The 20898-nt window shown below is 43.7% G+C and overlaps 1 protein-coding gene across 3 annotated transcripts in view; it reads right to left on the bottom strand.

Annotated features, from left to right (window-relative positions):
* LOC135536549 (UTP--glucose-1-phosphate uridylyltransferase-like) overlaps positions 1–20898 on the bottom strand; it is a 79573-nt gene that overhangs the window by 15485 nt on the left and 43190 nt on the right. For all 3 annotated transcript variants that reach the window (XM_064962847.1, XM_064962846.1, XM_064962849.1), the window contains exons 6-8: positions 17408–17564; positions 12626–12766; positions 11930–12127 (exon numbers count right to left, since the gene is read on the bottom strand). In XM_064962847.1, the coding sequence (XP_064818919.1) occupies positions 11930–12127; positions 12626–12766; positions 17408–17564 (496 nt within the window). The remainder of the gene's footprint in view (positions 1–11929; positions 12128–12625; positions 12767–17407; positions 17565–20898) is intronic.

The following is a 20898-nucleotide window of genomic DNA, read 5'->3' as shown; positions in this document are numbered from 1 at the left end:
CTATAATATACAGTAGTGTTCTGTTCACTACATCTACTAGCTAACAACATCAGGTCAGTAGTTCTATAATATACAGTAGTGTTCTGTTCACTACATCTACTAGCTAACAACATCAGGTCAGTAGTTCTATAATATACAGTAGTGTTCTGTTCACTACATCTACTAGCTAACAACATCAGGTCAGTAGTTCTATAATATACAGTAGTGTTCTGTTACCTACATCTACTAGCTAACAACATCAGGTCAGTAGTTCTATAATATACAGTAGTGTTCTGTTACCTACATCTACTAGCTAACAACATCAGGTCAGTAGTTCTATAATATACAGTAGTGTTCTGTTCACTACATCTACTAGCGTACAACATCAGGTCAGTAGTGTTCTGTTCACTACATCTACTAGCTAACAACATCAGGTCAGTAGTTCTATAATATACAGTAGTGTTCTGTTCACTACATCTACTAGCGAACAACATCAGGTCAGTAGTTCTATAATATACAGTAGTGTTCTGTTCACTACATCTACTAGCTAACAACATCAGGTCAGTAGTTCTATAATATACAGTAGTGTTCTGTTCACTACATCTACTAGCGAACAACATCAGGTCAGTAGTTCTATAATATACAGTAGTGTTCTGTTCACTACATCTACTAGCGAACAACATCAGGTCAGTAGTTATATAATATACAGTAGTGTTCTGTTACCTACATCTACTAGCTAACAACATCAGGTCAGTAGTTCTATAATATACAGTAGTGTTCTGTTACCTACATCTACTAGCGTACAACATCAGGTCAGTAGTGTTCTGTTCACTACATCTACTAGCTAACAACATCAGGTCAGTAGTTCTATAATATACAGTAGTGTTCTGTTCACTACATCTACTAGCGAACAACATCAGGTCAGTAGTTCTATAATATACAGTAGTGTTCTGTTCACTACATCTACTAGCTAACAACATCAGGTCAGTAGTTCTATAATATACAGTAGTGTTCTGTTCACTACATCTACTAGCTAACAACATCAGGTCAGTAGTTCTATAATATACAGTAGTGTTCTGTTCACTACATCTACTAGCTAACAACATCAGGTCAGTAGTTCTATAATATACAGTAGTGTTCTGTTCACTACATCTACTAGCTAACAACATCAGGTCAGTAGTTCTATAATATACAGTAGTGTTCTGTTCACATCTACATCTCAGGTCAGTAGTTATATAATATACTAACAACATCAGGTCAGTAGTTCTATAATATACAGTAGTGTTCTGTTCACTACATCTACTAGCTAACAACATCAGGTCAGTAGTTCTATAATATACAGTAGTGTTCTGTTCACTACATCTACTAGCTAACAACATCAGGTCAGTAGTTCTATAATATACAGTAGTGTTCTGTTCACTACATCTACTAGCTAACAACATCAGGTCAGTAGTTCTATAATATACAGTAGTGTTCTGTTCACTACATCTACTAGCTAACAACATCAGGTCAGTAGTTCTATAATATACAGTAGTGTTCTGTTACCTACATCTACTAGCTAACAACATCAGGTCAGTAGTTCTATAATATACAGTAGTGTTCTGTTACCTACATCTACTAGCTAACAACATCAGGTCAGTAGTTCTATAATATACAGTAGTGTTCTGTTCACTACATCTACTAGCTAACAACATCAGGTCAGTAGTTCTATAATATACAGTAGTGTTCTGTTCACTACATCTACTAGCTAACAACATCAGGTCAGTAGTTCTATAATATACAGTAGTGTTCTGTTACCTACATCTACTAGCTAACAACATCAGGTCAGTAGTTCTATAATATACAGTAGTGTTCTGTTACCTACATCTACTAGCTAACAACATCAGGTCAGTAGTTCTATAATATACAGTAGTGTTCTGTTACCTACATCTACTAGCTGTTCACTACAACATCAGGTCAGTAGTTCTATAACATCTATACAGGTAGTGTTCTGTTCACTACATCTACTAGCTAACAACATCAGGTCAGTAGTGTTCTGTTCACTACATCTACTAGCTAACAACATCAGGTCAGTAGTTCTATAATATACAGTAGTGTTCTGTTACCTACATCTACTAGCTAACAACATCAGGTCAGTAGTTCTATAATATACAGTAGTGTTCTGTTCACTACATCTACTAGCTAACAACATCAGGTCAGTAGTTCTATAATATACAGTAGTGTTCTGTTCACTACATCTACTAGCTAACAACATCAGGTCAGTAGTTCTATAATATACAGTAGTGTTCTGTTACCTACATCTACTAGCTAACAACATCAGGTCAGTAGTTCTATAATATACAGTAGTGTTCTGTTCACTACATCTACTAGCTAACAACATCAGGTCAGTAGTTCTATAATATACAGTAGTGTTCTGTTCACATCTACTACATCTCACTAGCTGTTCAACAACATCAGGTCAGTAGTGTTCTGTTATCTACATCTACTAGCTAACAACATCAGGTCAGTAGTTCTATAATATACAGTAGTGTTCTGTTACCTACATCTACTAGCTAACAACATCAGGTCAGTAGTTCTATAATATACAGTAGTGTTCTGTTACCTACATCTACTAGCTAACAACATCAGGTCAGTAGTTCTATAATATACAGTAGTGTTCTGTTCACTACATCTACTAGCTAACAACATCAGGTCAGTAGTTCTATAATATACAGTAGTGTTCTGTTACCTACATCTACTAGCTAACAACATCAGGTCAGTAGTTCTATAATATACAGTAGTGTTCTGTTCACTACATCTACTAGCTAACAACATCAGGTCAGTAGTTCTATAATATACAGTAGTGTTCTGTTCACTACATCTACTAGCTAACAACATCAGGTCAGTAGTTCTATAATATACAGTAGTGTTCTGTTCACTACATCTACTAGCTAACAACATCAGGTCAGTAGTTCTATAATATACAGTAGTGTTCTGTTACACTACATCTACTAGCGAACAACATCAGGTCAGTAGTTCTATAATATACAGTAGTGTTCTGTTCACTACATCTACTAGCTAACAACATCAGGTCAGTAGTTCTATAATATACAGTAGTGTTCTGTTACCTACATCTACTAGCTAACAACATCAGGTCAGTAGTTCTATAATATACAGTAGTGTTCTGTTCACTACATCTACTAGCTAACAACATCAGGTCAGTAGTTCTATAATATACAGTAGTGTTCTGTTATCTACATCTACTAGCTAACAACATCAGGTCAGTAGTTCTATAATATACAGTAGTGTTCTGTTACACTACATCTACTAGCTAACAACATCAGGTCAGTAGTTCTATAATATACAGTAGTGTTCTGTTACCTACATCTACTAGCTAACAACATCAGGTCAGTAGTTCTATAATATACAGTAGTGTTCTGTTCACTACATCTACTAGCTAACAACATCAGGTCAGTAGTTCTATAATATACAGTAGTGTTCTGTTCACTACATCTACTAGCTAACAACATCAGGTCAGTAGTTCTATAATATACAGTAGTGTTCAGGTCAGTTTCTATAATATACACTGTTACCTACATCTACTAGCTAACAACATCAGGTCAGTAGTTCTATAATATACAGTAGTGTTCTGTTACTACATCTACTAGCTAACAACATCAGGTCAGTAGTTCTATAATATACAGTAGTGTTCTGTTACCTACATCTACTAGCTAACAACATCAGGTCAGTAGTTCTATAATATACAGTAGTGTTCTGTTCACTACATCTACTAGCTAACAACATCAGGTCAGTAGTTCTATAATATACAGTAGTGTTCTGTTACCTACATCTAACAACATCAGGTCAGTAGTTCTATAATATACAGTAGTGTTCTGTTACCTACATCTACTAGCTCAACAACATCTACTAGCTAACAACATCAGTAGTTTCTATAATATACAGTAGTGTTCTGTTCACTACATCTACTAGCTAACAACATCAGGTCAGTAGTTCTATAATATACAGTAGTGTTCTGTTATCTACATCTACTAGCTAACAACATCAGGTCAGTAGTTCTATAATATACAGTAGTGTTCTGTTCACTACATCTACTAGCTAACAACATCAGGTCAGTAGTTCTATAATATACAGTAGTGTTCTGTTCACTACATCTACTAGCTAACAACATCAGGTCAGTAGTTCTATAATATACAGTAGTGTTCTGTTCACTACATCTACTAGCTAACAACATCAGGTCAGTAGTTCTATAATATACAGTAGTGTTCTGTTACCATCTACATCTAAGTAGTGTTCTGTTCAACATCTACTAGCTAACAACATCAGGTCAGTAGTTCTATAATATACAGTAGTGTTCTGTTCACATCTACATCTAACAACATCAGGTCAGTAACAAGTGTTCTGTTCATCATCTACTAGCTAACAACATCAGTCAGTAGTTCTATAATATACAGTAGTGTTCTGTTCACTACATCTACTAGCTAACAACATCAGGTCAGTAGTTCTATAATATACAGTAGTGTTCTGTTCACTACATCTACTAGCTAACAACATCAGGTCAGTAGTTCTATAATATACAGTAGTGTTCTGTTATCTACATCTAACAACATCAGGTCAGTAGTAACAACATCAGGTCAGTAGTTCTATAATATACAGTAGTGTTCTGTTCACTACATCTACTAGCTAACAACATCAGGTCAGTAGTTCTATAATATACAGTAGTGTTCTGTTCACTACATCTACTAGCTAACAACATCAGGTCAGTAGTTCTATAATATACAGTAGTGTTCTGTTACTACATCTACTAGCTAACAACATCAGGTGTCAGTAGTTCTATAATATACAGTAGTGTTCTGTTCACTACATCTACTAGCTAACAACATCAGGTCAGTAGTTCTATAATATACAGTAGTGTTCTGTTACTACATCTAACAACAACATCAGGTCAGTAGTTCTATAATATACAGTAGTGTTCTGTTACCATCTACTATCAACATCAGGTCAGTAGTGTTCTGTTCACTACATCTACTAGCTACAGTAGTGTTCTGTTCACTACATAGCTACAGGTCAGTAGTTCTATAATATACAGTAGTGTTCTGTTACCTACATCTACTAGCTCAGGTCAGTAGTTCTATAATATACAGTAGTGTTCTGTTCACTACATCTACTAGCTAACAACATCAGGTCAGTAGTTCTATAATATACAGTAGTGTTCTGTTACTACATCTACTAGCTAACAACATCAGGTCAGTAGTTCTATAATATACAGTAGTGTTCTGTTCACTACATCTACTAGCTAACAACATCAGGTCAGTAGTTCTATAATATACAGTAGTGTTCTGTTCACTACATCTACTAGCTAACAACATCAGGTCAGTAGTTCTATAATATACAGTAGTGTTCTGTTATCTACATCTACTAGCTAACAACATCAGGTCAGTAGTTCTATAATATACAGTAGTGTTCTGTTCACTACATCTACTAGCTAACAACATCAGGTCAGTAGTTCTATAATATACAGTAGTGTTCTGTTCACTACATCTACTAGCTAACAACATCAGGTCAGTAGTTCTATAATATACAGTAGTGTTCTGGTCATCTACATCTACTAGCTAACAACATCAGGTCAGTAGTTCTATAATATACAGTAGTGTTCTGTTCACTACATCTACTAGCGAACAACATCAGGTCAGTAGTTCTATAATATACAGTAGTGTTCTGTTCACTACATCTACTAGCTAACAACATCAGGTCAGTAGTTCTATAATATACAGTAGTGTTCTGTTACACTACATCTACTAGCTAACAACATCAGGTCAGTAGTTCTATAATATACAGTAGTGTTCTGTTCACTACATCTACTAGCTAACAACATCAGGTCAGTAGTTCTATAATATACAGTAGTGTTCTGTTCACTACATCTACTAGCTAACAACATCAGGTCAGTAGTTCTATAATATACAGTAGTGTTCTGTTACCTACATCTACTAGCTAACAACATCAGGTCAGTAGTTCTATAATATACAGTAGTGTTCTGTTAGTTCCTACATCTACTAGCTAACAACATCAGGTCAGTAGTTCTATAATATACAGTAGTGTTCTGTTATCTACATCTACTAGCTAACAACATCAGGTCAGTAGTTCTATAATATACAGTAGTGTTCTGTTCTACTACAACAACATCAGGTCAGTAGTTCTATAATATACAGTAGTGTTCTGTTAACAACAACATCAGGTCAGTAGTTCTATAATATACAGTAGTGTTCTGGTCACTACATCTACTAGCTAACAACATCAGGTCAGTAGTTCTATAATATACAGTAGTGTTCTGTTACCTACATCTACTAGCTAACAACATCAGGTCAGTAGTTCTATAATATACAGTAGTGTTCTGTTAACTACATCTAACAACATCTCTGCATCACTCCCCCAGTCAGGCCTTTATGGTAGAGTGGCCAGATGGAAGCCACTCCTCAGTAAAGGGCACATGACAGCCTGCTTGGAGTTTGTCAAAAGGCACCTACAGACTTTCAGATCATGAGAAACAAGACTCTCTGGTCTGATCAAACCAAGATTGAACTCTTTGGCCTGAATGCAAAGCGTCACATCTGGAGAAAACCTGGCACCATCCCTACGGTGAAGCATGGTGGTGGCAGCATCATGCCGTGGGGATGTTTTTCAGCGGCAGGGACTGGGAGACTAGTCAGGAACAAGGAAAAGATGAACGGAGCAAAGTACAGAGAGATCCTTGATCCTGCTCCAGAGTGCCCATGACTTCAGACTGTGGCGAAGGTTCGCCTTCTCACAGGACAATGACCCCCAGCACACAGCTAAGACAAAGCAGAAGTGGCTTGAATGTCCTAAATGTCCTTGTGTGTGGCCCAGCCAGAGTCCGGACTTGAACATCTCTGGAGAGACCTAAAAATATCTGTGCAGCAACGCTCCCCATCCAACCTGACAGAGCTTGAGAGGATTTGCCAAGGAGAATGGGAGAAACTCCCCAAATACAGGTGTGTCAAGCTTGTAGAGTCATACCCAAGAAGACTGGAGGCTGTGATCACTGCTTCAACAAAGTACTGAGTAAAGTAAATACTTTGTCATTATGTAAATATGCAATATTTAATCAATTTCTAAAACCCTGTTTTTACTTTGTCATTATGGAGTAGTGTGTAGATTGATGATGAAAAAACAATAATTTAATCAATTTTAGAATAAGGCTGTAACGTAACAAACTGTGGAAAAAGTCAAGGGATCTGAATACTTTCCCAAGGCATTGTATATCCAATAGAAGTAGCAGTCTATGTAATGTCTCAGGGCAGCTCCACTCTGTAATGTCTCAAGGCAGCTCCACTCTGTAATGTCTCAGGGCAGCTCCACTCTGTAATGTCTCAGGGCAGCTCCACTCTGTAATGTCTCAGGGCAGCTCCACTCTGTAATGTCTCAGGGCAGCTCCACTCTGTAATGTCTCAGGGCAGCTCCACTCTGTAATGTCTCAGGGCAGCTCCACTCTGTAATGTCTCAGGTCTCAGGGCAGAGCCACTCTGTAATGTCTCAGGGCAGCTCCACTCTGTAATGTCTCAGGGCAGAGCCACTCTGTAATGTCTCAGGGCAGCTCCACTCTGTAATGTCTCAGGGCAGCTCCACTCTGTAATGTCTCAGGGCAGCTCCACTCTGTAATGTCTCAGGGCAGCTCCACTCTGTAATGTCTCAGGGCAGCTCCAAATGTCCACTCTGTAATGTCTCAGGGCAGCTCCACTCTGTAATGTCTCAGGGCAGAGCCACTCTGTAATGTCTCAGGGCAGAGCCACTCTGTAATGTCTCAGGGCAGCTCCACTCTGTAATGTCTCAGGGCAGCTCCACTCTGTAATGTCTCAGGGCAGCTCCACTCTGTAATGTCTCAGGGCAGCTCCACTCTGTAATGTCTCAGGGCAGCTCCACTCTGTAATGTCTCAGGGCAGCTCCACTCTGTAATGTCTCAGGGCAGAGCCACTCTGTAATGTCTCAGGGCAGAGCCACTCTGTAATGTCTCAGGGCAGCTCCACTCTGTAATGTCTCAGGGCAGCTCCACTCTGTAATGTCTCAGGGCAGTGCCACTCTGTAACTCTGTAAAGAGCATTCCAGAACATGAGTTAATGTTTCTGTTCTATACCGCACCATGGAGAAATGGCTCCAGTTTGGAGTCGGAGGGACAGACACTGGTCTCTATACAATGAAAACTGTAGACACAGCAGATACTGTCTGCTATGAATTATAGATATCTTTCATACAGATCTTAACCTTGTGACCCGTCCTATATATCTGTTGTTCATCATGTAGGTTTAAAGGAGTGTATCTTGGCTTTAAAAGACCTTTGTACTTTTGTCTCGTGGCTCTCAACGAATCATTTGATTGTGATTCGTCGACCAGCCATCCTTATCGTAGAGCACTCAATCAATTCACTTTGAATGAGAAGTGTAATCTTAGACAATACAGCCATGCACACACACCCCCCACCCACCCCTGCCCACATGCAGACTCACACCCCCCCACCCCTGCCCACATGCAGACTCACCCCCCCCCCATGCAGACTCACACCCCCCCCACCCCTGCCCACATCCAGACTCACCCCCCACCCCTGCCCACATGCAGACTCGCACCCCCCCACCCCCCCCCCCGCCCACATGCAGACTCCCCCCTGGCCCACATGCAGACTCACACACCCATCCACACAAACACTCTTTATCTGCAGTAAAGACGTTTTAGAATGTGGGCTTTAGTGAGACTGCAGGGCATCATTTATTGAGAAGGGTTGTCCTCTGGGCTTTAGTGATACTGCAGGACATCATTTATTGAGGAGGGTTGTCCTCTGGGCTTTAGTGAGACTGCAGGGCATCATTTATTGAGAAGGGTTGTCCTCTGGGCTTTAGTGAGACTGCAGGGCATCATTTATTGAGGAGGGTTGTCCTCTGGGCTTTAGTGAGACTGCAGGGCATCATTTATTGAGGAGGGTTGTCCTCTGGGCTTTAGTGATACTGCAGGACATCATTTATTGAGGAGGGTTGTCCTCTGGGCTTTAGTGAGACTGCAGGACATCATTTATTGAGGAGGGTTGTCCTCTGGGCTTTAGTGATACTGCAGGACATCATTTATTGAGAAGGGTTGTCCTCTGGGCTTTAGTGAGACTGCAGGGCATCATTTATTGAGGAGGGTTGTCCTCTGGGCTTTAGTGATACTGCAGGGCATCATTTATTGAGGAGGGTTGTCCTCTGGGCTTTAGTGAGACTGCAGGACATCATTTATTGAGGAGGGTTGTCCTCTGGGCTTTAGTGACATTTATTGAGGAGGGTTGTCCTCTGGGCTTTAGTGTGACTTCAGGACATCATTTATTGAGGAGGGTTGTCCTCTGGGCTTTAGTGAGACTGCAGGACATCATTTATGGAGAAGGGTTGTCCTCTGGGCTTTAGTGAGACTGCAGGACATCATTTATTGAGGAGGGCTGTCCTCTGGAACGGCATGGGGGTGTCCCTCTATAGGCAGCACTTTGCTATACATGCAGGGAGCTCCAATAGTTTTGGGACAGTGACAAATGTTTTGCTGTTTTGTCTCTGTACTCCAGTACTTTGGATTTGAAATGATACAGTGACTATGAGGTTAAAGTGCAGACTGTCAGCTTTAATTTGAGGGTATTTGATAAATAATGATGAGTGAGAAAGTTTACGGACACATAAATATCACAACCCCAAGACATGCTAACATCATCCCACCCTTACAATAACAGGGGAGGTTAGCATACCCCCAAGACATGCTAACATCTCAGCCTTACAATAACAGGGGAGGTTAGCATACCCCCAAGACATGCTAACATCTCAGCCTTACAATAACAGGGAGGTTAGCATACCCCCAAGACATGCTAACATCTCACCCTTACAATAACAGGGGAGGTTAGCATACCTCCAAGACATGCTAACATCTCATCCTTACAATAACAGGGGAGGTTAGCATACCCCCAAGACATGCTAACATCTCAGCCTTACAATAACAGGGGAGGTTAGCATACCCCCAAGACATGCTAACATCTCACCCTTACAATAACAGGGGAGGTTAGCATACCCCCAAGACATGCTAACATCCCACCCTTACAATAACAGGGAGGTTAGCATACCCCCCTAAGACATGCTAACCTCGTCCTTACAATAACAGGGGAGGTTAGCATACCCCCAAGACATGCTAACATCTCAGCCTTACAATAACAGGGGAGGTTAGCATACCCCCAAGACATGCTAACATCCCACCCTTACAATAACAGGGGAGGTTAGCATACCCCCAAGACATGCTAACCTCATCCTTACAATAACAGGGGAGGTTAGCATATCCCTAAGACATGCTAACAATATCAGGTGAGGTTAGCATACTCATGCCATTACAATAACAGGGGAGGTTAGCATACCCCCAAGACATGCTAACATCTCAACCTTACAATAACAGTGGAGGTTAGCATTTCTGGGAGGGTATGATATTTGTGCATCTGTAACTTTCTCACTCATCATTATTCATGATTAATTCAGGACTATCTGTAACCATGGTAGCATCCACATTAATGTAGAAGTGTTTGAAACATATTATGTTCTTATTTACAATAAAAGTGACTCCAAAATGACACAATACATTATTTACCGTTCATTTCTATTGGGCACAAAGCTTGATGTAGTCATTGCGTGTTATGAATATGGGACCAAATACTTAACTTGTTCCTACTTTACGGGATGAGAGGTGTGGGAGCAGAGCAGGTGTTTTGAGTCTGAGTGGAACTGAAGAGGAATTGTGCACCACTCTCTCTGCCTGATTGACAAGTTTACAGCTGATTTAGTCAATATTGTCAGCTGTTGAAATTAGACTTCTACAGATGCACAATCGAGAGCATCCTGTCGGGCTGTATCGCCGCCTGGTATGGCAACTGCTCCGCCCACAACTGTAAGGCTCTCCAGAGGGTATTGAGGTCTGCACAACGCATCACCGGGGGCAAACTACCTGCCCTCCAGGACACCTACACCACCCGATGTCACAGGAAGGCCAAAAAGATCATCAAGGACAACAACCACCGAGCCACTGCCTGTTCACCCCGCTATCATCCAGAAGGCGAGGTCAGTACAGGTGCATCAAAGCTGGGACCGAGAGACTGAAAAACAGCTTCTATCTCAAGGCCATCAGACTGTTAAACAGCCACCACTAACATTGAGTTGCTGCTGCCAACATACTGACTCAACTCCAGCCACTGTAATCATGGAAAAATTGATGTAAAAAATGTATCACTAGCCACTTTAAACAATGCCACTTCATATAACGTTTACATACCCTACATTACTCATCTCATATGTATATACTGTACTCTATATCATCTACTGCATCTTGCCATCTTTATGTAATACATATATCACTATCCACTTTAAACAATTGAACTTTATATGTTTATATACCCTACATTACTCATCTCATATGTATATACTGTACTTGATACCATCTACTGCATCTTGCCTATGCCGTTCTGTACCATCACTCATTCATATATTTGTATGTACATATTCTTCATCCCTTTACACTTGTGTGTATAAGGTAGTTGCTGTGAAATTGTTAGGTTAGATTACTCGGAACTAGAAGCACAAGCATTTCGCTACACTCGCATTAACATCTGCTAGCCATGTGTATGTGACAAATAAAATGTGATTTGATTTTGACTATTAACCATTTGGTGGATCCAACATATGGATAAGGGGCTCAGTCGATTCTATTAGTCATTCTGAGACATAGAATATATACATTCAGCTGGTCTGACCTGAGCTGGACTGCCTTGACCAGCATCAAACTGTACCGAGCTAAGTGGTTTTTGTGTGTGTGTGTTGACCTATACACAACCTGCACGTTGTGTGTGTGTGTATATGTGTGTGTGTGTGTATTGCCTGCCCGTCTGGTCTCTCACCTTGGGGTTAACGATGATCTCCATGTCCATGGCGTTCTGCTCCTGCAGCCTCTTGATGGCGCCCAGAGAGATCCACAGGTTGTTGGTGTTGAAGATCTTGAACTTGGTGACTGATTTGAACTCATCTACATGGGCCTTGGGGACCTGGGCTATCTCCAGCAGACGCAGCTTGTTATCATACTGAATAAGAGTACCGCCCTGGAGAGACAGAGAGACAGAGACAGACACAGAGAGACAGAGACACAGAGACAGAGAGACAGAGACACAGAGACAGAAACACAGAGAGACAGAGACAGAAAGACAGAGAAAGAGACAGACAGAGAGAGACAGAGACACAGAGACAGACAGAGAGAGACAGAGAGAGACAGAGAGAGACAGAGAGAGACAGAGAGAGACAGAGAGAGACAGAGAAAGAGGTTATTTTGGGTTCTGATGGGGTAGTACAGTTTAACTAAAGCTCATTATTTATTTATACGTTATATTCTTAAAAAGTAAATGGCTATAAATAATTAATTTAAAAGTAAAAAAAAAAGATATACCAATTCCACATTAATGAATTAACAACAATTGAATCAAATGTTTATAAAGTGTGAATAAAATGATGACAAAGTGTTAATAGCGAGAGGTGAATAAAGAAGACAGAACAAACCACTAACAGAGACCACAACATGGCCGCCGCCTCCTCCTGCCACCCACCTTGACGTCAGCGCGGGTCTTGTCGGTGACCTCCATGATGAACTCACAGCGTTTCCCGTTGGGCTGGCTCACCAGGTGATGCAGGATGTTCAGGTCCACCGTAGCACCCAGGTTATCAATGTTAGACACAAAGATGTACTCCTGATGAGGAAGGGGGGGGTATTTTATCAGGATCCACAAAGATGTACTCCTGAAGAGGGGGGGTATTTTATCAGGATCCACAAAGATGTACTCCTGAAGAGGAGGGGGGTCTTTTATCAGGATATTTTACTCAGGATCCAGGATCCAAAAGATGTACCCCTGAAGAGGAACCAGGTTATTTTGTCAGGATCCACAAAGATGTACTTCCTGAAGAGGAAGGGGGTATTTTATCAGGATCCACAAAGATGTACCCCTGAAGAGGAAGGGGGGGGTATTTTATCAGGATCCACAAAGATGTACCCCTGAAGAGGAAGGGGGGGGGTATTTTATCAGGATCCACAAAGATGTACCCCTGAAGAGGAACGGGGGGGTATTTTATCAGGATCCACAAAGATGTACCCCTGAAGAGGAAGGGGGGATGGGGGGGGGTATTTTATCAGGATCCACAAAGATGTACCCCTGAAGAGGAAGGGGGGGGGGTATTTTATCAGGATCCACAAAGATGTACCCCTGAAGAGGAAGGGGGGAGGGAGGGGGTATTTTATCAGGATCCACAAAGATGTACCCCTGAAGAGGAAGGGGGGGAACGTATTTTATCAGGATCCACAAAGATGTACCCCTGAAGAGGAAGGGGGGGGGTATTTTATCAGGATCCACAAAGATGTACTCCTTTCTGTTGTGAAAGCAGCCATTCTTCCTGGGGTGCAACTCAATATTAGGAAAGTGTTCCTAAGGTTTGGTATATTCAGTGTATATTTCACAGGATGCTGCTGAGGAGAGAACGGCTCGTTCTAACAACCGGAACGGAGCAAATGGAATGGCATCAAACACCTGGAAACCATTTGATACCGTTCCAATGATCCAGCTCCAGCCATTACCACGAGCCCCTCCTCCCCGATTAATGTGCCACCAACCTCCTGTGGTATATTGGTAACTTGGAACTCGATTGTTTGACTTTGCTCCCATGTGGTTTTACAACGTTATGGAATTAACATTTTACACAAGAGAAGAAACATAGTATCAATAGCAGCGCCGGCTGAATTATTTAATATCATTTACAAATTGTATAAATAAAATAAATATTTTCCTTAAAAAGTGGTCAGTGCTGCAGATAGAGTGGTTAACCTTTTTTATTACATTTTTTATTTAACCAGGGAGGCTAGTTGAGAACACCTTTATTTAACCAGGGAGGCTTGTTGAGAACACCTTTATTTAACCAGGGAGGCTCGTTGAGAACACCTTTATTTAACCAGGGAGGCTCGTTGAGAACACCTTTATTTAACCAGGGAGGCTAGTTGAGAACACCTTTATTTAACCAGGGAGGCTCGTTGAGAACACCTTTATTTAACCAGGGAGGCTAGTTGAGAACACCTTTATTTAACCAGGTAGGCTAGTTGAGAACACCTTTATATAACCAGGAGGCTCGTTGAGAACACCTTTATTTAACCAGGGAGGCTAGTTAAGAACACCTTTATATAACCAGGGAGGCTAGTTGAGAACACCTTTATTTAACCAGGGAGGCTAGTTGAGAACACCTTTATTTAACCAGGGAGGCTCGTTGAGAACACCTTTATATAACCAGGTAGGCTCATTGAGAACACCTTTATTTCACCAGGGAGGGTAGTTAAGAACACCTTTATATAACCAGGTAGGCTAGTTGAGAACACCTTTATATAACCAGGTAGGCTAGTTGAGAACACCTTTATATAACCAGGGAGGCTCGTTGAGAACACCTTTATATAACAAGGTAGGGTAGTTAAGAACACCTTTATATAACCAGGTAGGCTAGTTGAGAACACATTTATATAACCAGGTAGGCTCGTTGAGAACACCTTTATTTAACCAGGTATGCTAGTTGAGAACACCTTTATATAACCAGGTAGGCTAGTTGAGAACAAGTTCTCATTTACAACTGCGACCTGGCCAAGATAAAGCAAAGCAGTGTGACACAATCAATAACACAGAGTTACATGGAATAAACAACCGTACAGTCAATAACACAATAGAAAAGAAAGAAAGTCTATATACAGTGTGTGCAAATGTTGTGAGGAGGTAAGGCAATAAATAGGCCATAGGAGCGAATAATGACAATTTGGCAGATTAACACTGGAGTGATAAATGAACAGATGAACATGTGCAGGTAGAGATACTGGTGTGCAAAAGAGCAGAAAAGTAAATAAATAAAAACAGTATGGGGATGAGGTAGGTAAATTGGCTGGGCTATTTACAGATGGGCTATGTACAGCTGCAGCGATCGGGTAAACTGCTCAGATAGCTGATGTTTAAAGTTAGTGAGGGAAATGTAAGTCTCCAGCTTCAGCAATTTTTGCAATTGCGTTTCCAGTCACTGGCAGCAGTGGCTTCCCACTGGAAGGAAAGGCGGCCAAAGGGGGTGCTGGCTTTGGGGATGACCAGTGAGATATACCTGCTGGAGCGCGTGTTACGGGTGGGTGTTGTTATCGTGACCAGTGAGCTGAGATAAGGCGGAGCTTTACCTTGCATAGACTTATAGATGACCTGGAGCCAGTGAGTCTGGCGACGAATATGTAGCGAGGGCCAGCCTACGAGAGCATACAGGTCTCAGTGGTGGGTGGTATAAGGGGCTTTGGTAACAAAACGGATGGCACTGTGATAGACTGCATCCAGTTTGCTGAGTAGAGTATTGGAAGCTATTTTGTAGATGACATCGCCAAAGTCGAGGATCGTTAGGGTAGTCAGCTTTACGAGGGTAAGTTTGGCAGCGTGAGTTTTTAAATTTTTAAATTTGACCTTTATTTAACTAGGCAAGTCAGTTAAGAACAAATTATTATTTTCAATGACTGTTCAGGGGCAGAACCTTGTCAACCTTTTGGTTACTAGTCCAACGCTCTAACCACTAGGCTACCCTGCCGCCCCTGCCGAGTGAAGGAGGCTTTGTTGTGAAATAGAAAGCCGATTTTGGATTGGAGATGTTTGATATGAGTCTGGATGGAGAGTTTTCAGTCTAGCCAGACACATAGGTATTTGTAGTTGTCCACATATTCTAGGTCAGAACCGATCAGAGTAGTGATGGTGGTCAGGCGGGCGGGTGCAGGCAGTGAACGGTTGAAAAGCATGCATTTGGTTTTACTAGCGTTTAAGAGCAGTTAGAGGCCACGGAAGGAGTGTTGTATGGCATTGAAGCTCGTTTGAGGTTAGTTAACACAGTGTCCAAGGAAGGGCCAGAAGTATACAGAATGGTGTCATCTGCGTAGAGGTGGATCAGGAATCACCAGCAGCAAGAGTGACATTGTTGATATATACAGAGAAAGAGTCGGCCTGAGAATTGAACCCTGTGGTACCCCCACAGAGACTGCCAGAGTTCTGGACAACAGGACACAACAGGACACACTAAACTGAACACACTGTCTGCGAAGTAGTTGGTGAACCAGGTGAGGACGTCAAGGCTATTGAGTCTGGCGATAAGAATACGGTGATTGACAGAGTCGAAAGCCTTGGCCAGGTCGATGAAGACGGCTGCACAGTACTGTCTTTTATCGAGGGTAGTTATGATAACGTTGTGTACCTTGAGCGTGGCTGAGGTGCACCCGTGACCAGCTCCGAAACCGGATTGCACAGCGGAGAATGTACGGTGGGATTCGAAATGGTCAGTGATCTGTTTATTAACTTGGCTTTCGAAGACTTTAGAGAGGCAGGGCAGGATGGATATAGGTCTGTAACAGTTTGGGTCTAGAGTGTCACCCCCTTTGTAGAGGGGGATGACCGCGGCAGCTTTCCAATCTTTAGGGATCTCGGACGATACGAAAGAGAGGTTGAACAGGCTGGTAATAGGGCTTGCAACAATGGCGGCGGATAGTTTTAGAAAGAGAGGGTCCAGATTGTCTAGCCCAGCTGATTTGTACGGGTCCAGGTTTTGCAGCTCTTCCAGAACATCTGCTATCTGGATATGGGTGAAGGAGAAGCAGGGGAGGCTTGGGCAAGTAGCTGCGGGGGCAGAGCTGTTGGCCAGGGTTGGGGCAGCCAGGAGGGAAAGCATGGCCAGCCGTTGAGAAATGCTAATTGAAATGTTTGATTATCATGGATTTATCAGTGGTGACCATGTTACCTAGCCTCAGTGCAGTGGGCAGCTGGGGAGGAGGTGCTCTTGTTCTTCATGGACTTCACAGTGTCCCAGAACTTTTTGGAGTTTGAGCTACAGGATGTAAATTTCTGTTGGAAAAGGTAGCCTTTGCTTTCCTGACTGACAGCGTGTACTGGTTCCTGATTTCCCTGAACAGTTGCATATCGCGGGGACTATTCGATGCTATGGCAGTCTGCCAGAGGATGTTTTTGTGCTGGGAATTCAGGTCTGGAGTGAACCAAGGGCTATATCTGTTCCTAGTTCTAGATTTTTTGAAAGGGGCATTCTTATTTAAGATGGTGAGGAAAACACTTTGAAAGAACCTTGCCTCTCTCTCTCTGTGTGTGTGTGTGTGTGTGTGTGTGTGTGTGTGTGTGTGTGTGTGTGTGTGTGTGTGTGTGTGTGTGTGTGTGTGTGTGTGTGTGTGTGTGTGTGTGTGTGTGTGTGTGTGTGTGTGTGTGTGTGTGTGTGTGTGTGTGTGTGTGTGTGTGTGTGTGTGTGTGTGTGTGTGTGTGTGTGTGTGTGTGTGTGTGTGTGTGTACCTTGCCCTCTGTGATGAGCTGATCCAGCAGACCAGAGTTGTAGAAGCTGGCGTAGATGTCCCCGTGGCCAGGAGGGTACCACACGTCAGCGTTGTCACCCGTCATACCAATGTCTGTGGCCACAGGCAGGAGGGACTCTTTATTAATACGGGGGTACCTGGGACAGAGAGCAGGAGGGACTCTTTATGAATACGGGGTACCTGGGACAGAGGGCAAGAGGGACTCTTTATTAATACGGGGTACCTGGGACAGAGGGCAGGAGGGACTCTTTATTAATACGGGGGTACCTGGGACAGAGGGCAGGAGGGACTCTTTATTAATACGGGGGTACCTGGGACAGAGAGCAGGAGGGACTCTTTGAAGGGGAGAGCAGGAGGACTCTTTATGAATAAATAATCAGAAGGTCTTTGTCTGGGCCAGAGAGCAGGAGGACTCTTTATTAATATGTCTGTACCTGGGACATAAACTTAATCTGTCTGTCTGTCTGTCTGGGACAGAGAGCAGGAGGGACTTTTATGAATATGGGGTCTGTCTGGGCCAGAGAGGGAAGGATGACTCTTTATTAATACGGGTCTGGGACAGAGGGGGGAGGATGACTCTTTATTATCGGGTACTCTGGGGACAGAGGGACAGGGGGCAGAGGAGGGACTCTTTAGATCCTGGGACAGAGAGGAGGAATCTGTCTGTCTGGGACAGGGGCAGGAGGGGAGGAGGACTCTTTATTATATACCTGTCTGAGGGCATGAGGGACTGTCTTTATTATCTGGCCATACAGAGGGGAGGAGGACTCTTTAGGTTAATCTGTACCTGGGACAGAGGGAGGGCAGGAGGGACTCTTTAGATACGGGGTACCTGGGACAGAGAGCAGGAGGGACTCTTTATTAATACGGGGTACCTGGGGACAGAGAGCAGGAGGACTCTTTATTAATATGGGGTACCTGGGACAGAGGGCAGGATGGACGGAAGAATACGGAGAGAGAGGGTGGCCATGAATTTAGTTAAGATGACTTCTGTCTGTCTGTCTGGCCATGAGAGTGGAGAATTACCTGAGATATGTCTGTCTGTCTGGCCATGAGAGGGGAAGATGACTTAGATCGGTCTGTCTGTCTGGCCATGAGAGGGGAGAATTACCTGAGATCTGTCTGTCTGTCTGGCCATGAGAGGGGAGGATGACTTAAGATCTGTCTGTCTGGCCATGAGAGGGGAGAATTACCTGAGATCTGTCTGTCTGTCTGGCCATGAGACGGGAGGATGACCTGAGATCTGTCTGTCTGTCTAGCCATGAGACGGGAGGATGACCTTAGATCGGTCTGTCTGTCTGGCCATGAGAGGGGAAGATGACTTAAGGTCTGTCTGTCTGGCCATGAGAGGGGAGGATGACCTTAGATCGGTCTGTCTGTCTGGCCATGAGAGGGGAGGATGACCTTAGATCTGTCTGTCTGTCTGGCCATGAGACGGGAGGATGACCTGAGATTGGTCTGTCTGGGCATGAGAGGGGGAGGAGATGGTCTTGCTAGGGTCTGGCCATGAGGGTTATGGCTCACTGGTCTCTGTGTAGAGTACAGCCTGAGAGAGGGAGGATGACCTGAGCCTGTCAATGCAACAGAATGACCTACTCTGATGCCTGAGATCTGTCTGCCTACAACAATCATCTCTTGCATATTAAGTCTTGCATAGTTAGTTTAGTTTCTGGTATGTTGCATTGAAAGTGTCTGAATCGGTCTGTCTGCAGTGATGACCACCTTAACTCCCCACAGTAAAGGGGGAATAGGGGGGATGACCTGAGATCGGTCTGTCTGTCTGGCCAGGGAGAGGATGGAGAGAAGGGGAGGAGAGGAGGTCTGGGCATGAGAAGGGACCTGAAGGGTCTGGAGGGGGAGGAGAGGAGTGGGGAGGAGGAGGGAAGGGGGAGGGGGAGGAGACCTGAGAGGGGGGGGGGAGGGAAAGGAGAGGGAAGGGGGAGGACAGGGCAGAGGGAAGGGGGGTCTGGAGAGGGAAGGGAGGAGGGGAGGAGAGGGAAGGGGGAGGACCTTAGATCGGTCTGTCTGGGCAGGGACAGGGGAGAGGGAAGGTCTGTGGAGGGAAGGGATCGTTCTGAGAGGAGAGGGAAGGAGGTATGGATTGAGGGGTGGGGGAATGGGGGAGAGGGAAGGGGGAGAGGGAAGGGGAGGAGAGGGAAGGGGTGGGAAGGGAGGGAGGGAAGGGGGAGGAGGGAGGAGAGGAAGGGGGGGAGGACAGGAGGAGGGAAGGGGGAGGGGGAGGGAAGGGGAGGGGTGGGAAGGAGAGGGAAGGGGGAGGGGAGAGGGAAGGGGGAGGAGAGGGAAGGGGGAGGAGAGGGAAGGGGAAGAGGGAGGGGAAGGGGAGGAGGGGAAGGGGGAGGAGAGGGAAGGGGGAGGAGAGGGAAGGGGGGGGAAGGGGAGAGGGAAGGGGAGGAGAGGGGAAGGGGAGGAGAGGGAAGGGGGAGGAGAGGGAAGGGAAGGGAAGGGGAGGAGTGGGAGGGGAGAGGGAAGGGGGAGGGAAGGGAAGGGAGAGGGAAGGGGAAGGGAAAGGGAAGGGAAGGGAGAGGGAAGGGAGGGAAGGGAAGGGGGGAGGGGGAGGGAAGGGGGAAGACAGTTCTGGCATGGATAAGAGGGCTCAGATGAGAGAAGAGAAGAGGAGAGGGAAGGCAGAGGAAAGAAGGGGAAGAAAGGAGAGGGAAAGAAGGAAGGAGGAGGAGAGGAGAGGGAAGGGCCCATTAAAAGAGGATTAAGTTGTCATCTGACCAGGCTTTTTGACACACTTCAGCTTGATCCTCACTTTGTGTTTGATTGTATTCTGAAGGCGTAGGAGCTTCTGAGGTAAAGCCCTCCTGGAGGAGGCTGATAAAATATTAACACTACAAGCCTGTTAGTCTACAGTCCAATTCAACAGACAGTCCACTGCTTAAAAAGAAAGGTTCACCCTTGTTGAAAGTTATATTGTTTGTGTGCATCTCTCAGGGATGTTCTATGGATTCTCCGGGTCAATTCCTGTTTTCACGTGTATCTGAGTTATTGGCGTTGAAGCAGGCAGAACTCCGGCCGCTGTGATGCAGCACTGAGATAAAGTCACTCTGACTACACTGGAAGTTAATAGGAAAACGACTTTTAGATCCCCAAAACGTCTCTCATACACGCAGATGTCAATACTGGCCGATGTCATAACTCCGGAGAATGTCTTCTCAAATAAGACTTTGATTATATTTTTGCAATATTCCTACCTCGAGAAATGTGTCATTTAATGGAGGGTCTATGTAGCACATTTTTCCTGTTGGTCTGCCTCTTTAGCCCAGGGTGCATTGCATGGTGCTGTTGCCTGAGTTACTATAGAAAGAAGATGAATAAAGGAAAATATAACGCCCCACCCAGCTGTGACAAATCACATCACGTCGTCATGCTGCGTCAAGCGGTTTCTAAGCTAATTGTAACGCAATCCCTTCAAAGTCAGTGTATATATCAAGAAACTTGCCTATT

This window comes from Oncorhynchus masou, unplaced genomic scaffold (assembly GCF_036934945.1).
Source record: "Oncorhynchus masou masou isolate Uvic2021 unplaced genomic scaffold, UVic_Omas_1.1 unplaced_scaffold_631, whole genome shotgun sequence".
In the NCBI taxonomy this organism is placed as follows: Eukaryota; Metazoa; Chordata; class Actinopteri; order Salmoniformes; family Salmonidae; genus Oncorhynchus; species Oncorhynchus masou.
Note: the sequence above shows the minus strand (reverse complement) of the source record. Positions and strands in the feature narration are given on the sequence as shown.